Source organism: Seriola lalandi, unplaced genomic scaffold (assembly GCF_002814215.2).
Source record: "Seriola lalandi dorsalis isolate HSWRI2012SDOR001 ecotype SW California unplaced genomic scaffold, Sedor1 jcf7180002054941, whole genome shotgun sequence".
Lineage (NCBI taxonomy): Eukaryota > Metazoa > Chordata > Actinopteri > Carangiformes > Carangidae > Seriola > Seriola lalandi.
Genome location: NW_019525492.1, coordinates 424,464 through 432,450, shown reverse-complemented (window position 1 = coordinate 432,450; position 7,987 = coordinate 424,464). Strand labels below are relative to the sequence as shown.

At 46.1% G+C, this 7,987-nt stretch overlaps 1 protein-coding gene across 1 annotated transcript in view; it reads right to left on the bottom strand.

The window, feature by feature from the left end:
• Nucleotides 1–7,987, bottom strand: part of LOC111644716 (neural-cadherin) — a 123,985-nt gene that overhangs the window by 15,246 nt on the left and 100,752 nt on the right. Inside the window, exons 18-21 of the mRNA XM_023393678.2 lie at nt 5,299–5,928; nt 4,222–5,218; nt 2,611–2,704; nt 182–366 (exon numbers count right to left, since the gene is read on the bottom strand). Coding sequence (XP_023249446.2) covers nt 182–366; nt 2,611–2,704; nt 4,222–5,218; nt 5,299–5,928 — 1,906 coding nt within the window. The remainder of the gene's footprint in view (nt 1–181; nt 367–2,610; nt 2,705–4,221; nt 5,219–5,298; nt 5,929–7,987) is intronic.

Sequence of the window (7,987 nt, the reverse complement as noted above, 5' to 3'; positions counted from 1 at the left end):
GGCTGACAACCCTGAAACCGGGACCCCTCGGCACTCTGGGATACGTATAACATTATCCCTGTCAATAACAGTTACCATGGCAACCGGTGGGTCATGCATATGTCCTGTGTCAGTGTGCTGCGACATTTTAAAGCTTCCTCGTAGTAACAGGAAGTTAAACTATCGTCACGGCGGGACTCACTGGACAGGCGGATGGAGGCGGCGTTCTGCAGGGCGTCCTGCTGCAGCTCCGTGACGTCCACCTGAGCGGTGGAGGTGACGTCGGGCCAGGCGCGGTCAGAGACGCGTACCTGCAGGTGGTAGGAGCCCGGAGGCGTCCCCTCCCTGATGCTCAGCTGACCCGAACTCTGGTTCAGTCCGAACGACCTGAGAGAAGAAGAAGAAGAAGAAGAAGAAGAAGTTTTATTTTATTTTTATTCCTTCTTGTTTTCATGTGTTTTATTATTATAATTATTATAATTTTATTTAATCATATATACTGTTTCTTCTCCTGGATTCACGTCACGCTTTAAAGATTTCAGGCCCTGCGACGCAGCACTTCACTGACAGGAAACAAATGAGGAGATATAATGTGCCGATCAATTCCAGACAAATCACCGTCTGCTGTTTGCAGCGGGAGACGCAGGAAGCTGATCTCTTCTTCTCTTTATGCTGTTTGTCGTCCTGACTTCCTGCGAGCTGACGCGTTTGTTATCGGCCCTCTGGGGCTTCTTCATCTCACCTCCACACTTTGTACTTCTTCTTTTTCTTCTTCTTCTTCTTCTTACATCCCATCTCTTCTTTTCTTTTTTATCAGTTCTATATGTAAATAACAAGCAACCTGAACCTGATCCATACTGGGAACAAATTGCTCTCCGCCGGCTGACAGGATGAGGGGCGGCGGTTCAGGAGCATCTATGCTAATTCCCTCTCTGGCGGTGTCTTTGTTCTCGGCCGCCTCTCGTCGTCTCTCGTCGTCTCTCGTCGTCCCTCCTTGTAGGTGTCTTGTTAGAAGAGGAGGTGGCACGGAGCGCAATCAGGCTCTCCTTTCAACGCGTCCGCATGAAGCCTCGCCTCATCAAACAAAACGAGCGCGCCCTCGCCGCGCTTCACTGGGAATTTTCAATACCGCTGGTTATGAAGTATTAATAGCACTGTTCCTGACAAGTCAGATCCCTTCTCTATCTCTCTCTCCTCTGCCCTTTCATTCTCTTTCACTCTTTCTTTGTTTCTGCCTTCAAACTGCCTGTTTCTCTGTCCCAATTTTCCCTCTCTGCTCTTTTGTCGCTCGCACCTTTGTACTGTCTCCCCCTCTCTATTTTAAATCTGTCAGTTCCTGTGCAGCTCTTTTATTTCCCTCTCTTCTTCTTCTTCTTCACGCGTCTCTTGCTGTGTGTCACATAAGAGGGGGGGACACTTTTTTTGGAGGGAATCTTTTCTGCGTTAGCTCCGACACGTCCTGAAACAGCTTCACATCTGCCATTCTCCGGAAGCTTTTATCCAGAACTACTCAGGATAATTCGCCTGATGGGAGAGCGTGTGCATTTATAGTAAAGATGGTCGACACGGCAGCGGGATTTAACCCTCCCTTTTGACTTTCATTTATCTCATGACTTCGCTGGTTTCATTTCAGTCTCACTGAAGTCTCACAGACGTGGTTTCATCATCTCTTCACGGAGATAGTTTGGGTTTTATTTGTCCAGGTTTGAGATTCGATAGTGGCTGAAATCTTTTATATCTAAGACACAGATATAAAACTTTACATTTATTTCCCCTAGAAGATAAATAAAGTATCTATCTATTACAGTATCTTAAGCTGGACTGTGGTGCAATGAATTCTGGGTAAATTAAGACTTTGGTACCACCACCTTATAAAGGATTTATGAATGGTTTATAACTAGTTTACTAATCATCTTGTTAACACTTTATACATCCTTTATAAGCCGTTAGAACACATTAGATAAAAAAGACAACAGTCACCTGTTGCTTGCCAAATAGTGAGCCCACATGTGTCTGTGCTGTTCAGCTGCTTCTTCACATATTTATAGTATAATTTATATATATTATAATTCATGATTTCAGATTCTTCAGCACAGTGGATATTAAAAATGGAAATTTTCTTTAGGACGTTAGCATTCAAGGTAGCTACAAACATTTATAACTGATGAAAGGGAGTCTTACTGTAAAGGGTAAAACCCATCAACGTTTATTAATAAATTACTACAAGGCTCCTGTTACCAGTTATTAATGGTAGTAACTCATTAATCAGATTAATTAGTAGTAAGCATTAAGTTGATCTTGCCAAATAGTGAGCCTGCGTTTCTAAACACGGGAGCAAAACAATCAGCTGATCGCGTTTTAAAGAGTTTCTCCTTAAAGAATCAGCTGATTGTTCGTGCTCTCTGTCGTATTTCATCTCTTTCTACGCCTCTTCATCACTTCCTCTTCCTCTCTATTTCATTATCCACCTCTTTTTTCCCCTCAGCTGTCCATCTCACTTTGCTTCTCCTCTCCGCTGTTTCACCTCGTGTCCTTCAAACTCTTCCTCGCCTCTCTACTTCTTCTCCAGCTCTACTTTCACTCCCATCCCTCCCTTTCTTCACATCCTTCCACCGCATGAGATCAAAGTACCTGGTTGGCTTCCCTTCGAACCGGTACACCTTCTCGCTCCAGTCATCAAGGTCGGGGGATTGAATTTGTCCGAGTGCCGTCGTCGGGAGGATACCTGTCAAGGAGGCGGGAAATTAAAGAAAGGAATTACTTTTGAGTGCAAATTATCCCTGAGGAAGAACCCAAATATTGAGAGTGAAGGAGGGAAATGTGGAGGCTTCTTTAAGGAGATAAGGTGGCGGGCGACGCCTCATTGGCACGCACGGTCATGGTTTGACAGCGCAGCAGGAAGATATGCAACATTAGTGTTTCCCCCACTCGCCCCAAAAAAAGCCGAACACGGCGCTGTAATCTCTTTAGCCGTGAAATCAGCTGCCTTTTAAAAATGGCTCCTGTTTCTGTGCCCGTCAAACCTGGGAGTTAATTGTTTGCTTCATGGCATGTTGTTGAGGTACGTGATGGATTCATATTAGCGGGTTAATGTACTTTCATGTGGAAAGGCCCCGGAGAGGAAATCCACTAAAAATACATTACAGAAAACCTTAGTTTTTCCAGCAAATTACAGCGGGATGACAGATGGTATGAAATGCTAAATAAGTGATGTGGGCTGCAGCGAGAGGCTGCAAGCAGTCGACTGTGACAAGTACAGTCTTAACAACACGAGCGCAGAGCACTCAGGAGGTGGAGGGAGGGGACGCCGGGGGACCTGAAGGTTAGAGGAGACCGTCTGTGATCCGAGAGACACCGGTTAGAAACCCTCAGACCAGCTGGTGAACTCTAGACCGGGACCGTGAACGAGAACGAGACAATGCTCTGGAGAGCAACCACCAGGGTCCAACATCAACTTAGGAGAAAGTAGGAGGTTGTACTCGGGTCTCAGGTTCACTCGGTCTGTTCCCGGATAAATGAGGGTTAATAAGTGAAAAACAAAAATGCAAAATAAAAGTAGAAACTGATAAAAAATTTTTTAAAAATCTACGTGAGCTCTTTAATTGTGTAGTGTTCAAGTTTTATCAGTGTGAAACTTTTCTTTTGCAGCAGTTCACTTTGATCCTCTGCTAAATAAGAGAGGACGCAACCTGCAGTTCCTCTAACGACCACTAGAGTCCCATGTTAAAATGTCCAACTTTACAGCAGAAATAAACATGTTTACAGCCTGGTACAAAAACTGTTTTGGTCTCTAGAGCTAATTTCCCCAATCAAACATACTAACACAACATTAGCATCTGTCTACCTGATGAATGTAAGTTGAGTATTCTCTCTCCTTTTAGCTTTTGTTTTGCTCCTCGCCAAATATTGAAGGAAACAGGCTCTTTAGCTGCTAAATGCTCCACTACGTTCACTAGCTAGTTGCTAACTTTGCCCAGCAGCAATTTAGTGCTACACAGTTAGCGTACAGATTTCCTGTTTGTTTGCAACTTTGAATGTATATGAAAAAATAAGAAATGTTGATTTTGTTGTTTTTTCTTTTGTCTTACAAAATGACAAACAGTCCCGATAAGAGAACAGTTAAAGTGCCAGATCAATAAATGGTATCGATAAAAGTAGTAGTACTGTTAAAATCTTAAGTAAGAAATGTACGGAGCAACATGGAGGACACACAGCCCCTCCCCTTCCTACAGAACAACGTACCCTCATAACTGTAGACGATGAAGTTGGTGTGTCCTGGCGAGTGGGGGTGGTCGTTCCTGTCGCCGATGACGACCGTCAGCGTGCTGGTGGAGCTCATCGGAGGAGAGCCGCTGTCAATCATGAGGATCGGGAGGAGGTACTCTTTTTGCCGCTCACGGTCAAAGGTGCGGAGGGCTGTGACGGCGGCGCTGCCGTTCCGGAAGTCGGTCAGATTGAAGTTGGTGGCGTCCGAGGTGAGCATGAGGAGCCGTATGGAGAACGGCCCGCCGTTGGTGGAGGTGTCGCGGTCTGTGGTGTGGAGGAGGAGTGAGGTTTCGTTCATTTGTACCGCCTGAGGTGCCGGTGCGTTCTCCCAAACAATAGGTTTGTAGGCGACCTCGAACTCCGGCCCGTTGTCGTTAACGTCAAGCACAGTCACCATGACGATGGCGGTTCCGGTCAAGGGCGGACTCCCGGCATCTGTGGCGTGGACCATGATCCTGTGTTGCGAGATTTTCTCCCTGTCCAGAGAATCAGCCACGACCACCCAACCAGACTGGTCCACCAGGAACTGGCTGTAGGGGTCCGACTCTTTGGAGATACTGTACGAAAAACGTCCATTTTGACCCGAGTCTAGATCAGAGGCCGTTACCTGAGCAACAATCGTCCCCACAGGTACGTCTTCGGACAAGGCGGGTGACTCATAGAACTGGGGGAAGAAGACGGGGGCGTGGTCGTTGGAGTCTTCCACCTGGACGAGGCAGTAGGCCAGACTGAAGAAATCGGCGTCCTCGGCCTTCAGGGTCAGATTGAAGGTTCTCTCGTGAGGCTTTTCAAAGTCGACCTTCTTCTTGAGCTTGACGACGCCACGTCTGTTGACTTTGTCCGTCTCCACGAAGAACTTTCTGTCCTCGTCACCTCCGACGATGCTGAAGGTTACCACGGCGTTCTCGCCCTCGTCTCCATCTGTGGCGGAAACGACGAGAACCTCGCTGTTCACCTCCAGATCCTCCGTCACCTGACACACAAAGGTACATGTTATTATTACTAATGATGATGTTGACAGGTGAGAGGTTTGTCGTAGACAGGTTGACTCACCTGAGCAGTGTAGACCCTCTGAGTGAAAACAGGCGGGTGATCGTTGACATCGGAAACCATGATGGTGGCTGTCCCTGTCCCCGCCAACCCCCCTCCGTCCCTGGCCTCCACCACCACCAGATACCGGTCCTCCGCCTCCCGGTCCAGGGAGCGTAGCACCGTGTAGATGGTCCCCGTGGTGGCGTTGATGGAGAACAGGTTGAGGTTGATCTCGTTGCGGACGTTCTTGATGATGCTGTAGGTCAGCATGGCGTTCTTCCCCTCATTGGGGTCGTCCAGGTCCATGGCGCGCATCTCCATGACGGAGGTGTCGGCAGGTGAATTTTCAGGCACTTGGCCGACAAAACATCCGTCTACTTCCAGCGCCGGACACGGGAAGAAAGGCGCGTTGTCGTTGACGTCTCGGACCTCCAACAGCACATCTGCGAATCCCGTGAGTCCAGCCCCTCCCTCGTCTGTGGCGAGAACGAGGAATCTCCATGCTGGACGCTCCTCGCGGTCCAGACGCCGCTGGGCGTAGATTCTTCCAGTTCGTTCGTCGATGGTGAATTCACCGCCCGCGCCCTGACCATGGAGAGAGTAGCGAACGGCGGTTTGGTCGGCCTCCTGGTCTGGATCTGTGGCCGACACCTGCAAATAAAATGAAAATCTTTCACAACACAAACTCTGTCTACGATCCTCTCAGGTCAGCTGGTCGACGTCTGCAAACTTGTCCCAGTCCAAACTAAAAATGGAGGACCAGCATTTAGTTTGTTTTTTCTTTGCAACGCCGGAACAAACCTCCAGAAGATTTAAGACAAATATCAATTATCAGAAATATAAGATAACGTTTGGTTCAGCATCTTGGAGATTCAGAGAATTTGCTGTGGGAAGACAGCGGGGTTACTCTGGGTTACTCGGTGTTACTTGGTGTGACTCTGGGTAACTCGGGGTTACTCAGGGTTACTCAGGGTTACTCCGGGTAACTCGGGTAACTCGGTGTTACTCGGTGTTACTCTGGGTAACTCGGGTAACTCAGGGTTACTCAGGGTTACTCTGGGTTACTCGGGTAACTCGGGGTTAATCGGGTAACTCGGGGTTACTCAGGGTTACTGCGGGTTACTCCAGGTTACTCGGGGTTGGAGCTGCCACCGGTGGATGTAAGCTATTTTATTACTGTCTAAAGTTCTTAATATCCTTCAAATGAAGCGGTTGTTGGAACGTCCAACAGAGTCTTAATCCCCCAAATTTCCAGGGAGGAAAGGTTTTGAACACTTTTCCCTCTACATGTGGTCGGTGACTTGTCGTACAAACTTCAAACACTAAGGCCCGTCATTACTGTTTACATATAAAATCACGTTTAAAACTCATCGTCTCTGTTGCCTTCGACTAAATCTTAAGAGCTGGATTCTGGATGACATGAATTAATGTCACACAGATCCTTGTAATCACGAGGACGCGGCTGGAATCACTTAATATAAAAATAACTCATCACCACTACAACTCTTTGGATCTGTACGGTTTCTCAGTTTTTATCTTTTCAAAACGTTTTCTATCCTGTTGACGCAGGTTTTTTAATGTCTTATGCTAAATTTTCTGTGCTCCTTGGATATTCTCTGTTAGAGAAGAGACAGACTGCTTTACAGATGGGTGAACGTGGAGGTGAGTCACTACAGGTAAAGGAGCTTTTACAGTCAGAGCCAATGACCTCGTTTAAATCTCTTCTTAAAACATACTTTTATCGTAGAGCTTTTTCCTGATTTGTCTTAATTCAACTTAATTGTACTGACGAGGTGAATGTGTCTCCCCAATAAACTTTTACTGATCAAACTGTATTTGATTCTGTTTTTATTGTCCAGATTACTGAACTTTACTCTTATGGTTTCATTGATTTTTGATCATCTTGCTGGTGACACTACCTTTGGTTTATTTGCACTATTATACTAATAAACTTTAATTAGTATTTTGTAATTAGCTTGTTTAAACTCTGTTGCCTTATACGACCTCCACGTCTTCTTCTGCTGTTTCCTGCAAAGCACTTTGTAACGTGAGTTAAGAAAAGAGCTCTATAAATGAAGATTATTATTATTATTATTATTATTATGTACATTTCTGTGATACTTAAATACTTTTAAACTCTCAAAACAAACAATACGTCAAAAACAATAACACAAAACACCAACACCACTTTCTGTTGGTAATAAAACGTGTTTTATTAAATGAGGCCTGAAGTGAAACATGGTCACATTTTCAGACTTTTCACTCCAATTCAATGATATTCTGCTTCTTTTAAAGGAACTATTGCTTTTTGTTGCTTCTTATCAAAACCGTTAAATTGCTTTTTTCATTATGTACAAATGTCAAGCCCGGCAAATAGGACACGAGGCAGGGAGGTGATTGCGGCAGCTGCCCCCGCAACACGGGGGGACTCACTTTGCAGCTCAGGAATAAACATTTCTCTGTTGCTTTTGTCCTGTTTGCTTAATTAACCTGCCTCCCTGCTATCTCTCTGAACGAGGGGACACGAGCAGCGGCGGCGGCGGCGACACGAGCTCTCACATCTGTCATCACGACACACAATGCAATTAAAAGTTAATAGACGCCAACAAACGCAGGGAAAAGTACACTTTTACCCTTTCTTCTCCTCTTTTCTCACCAGAGGGTTTGTTTACAGAAGCCTTTGAAGTCCCCCCCACCCCTCCCTCCTGCT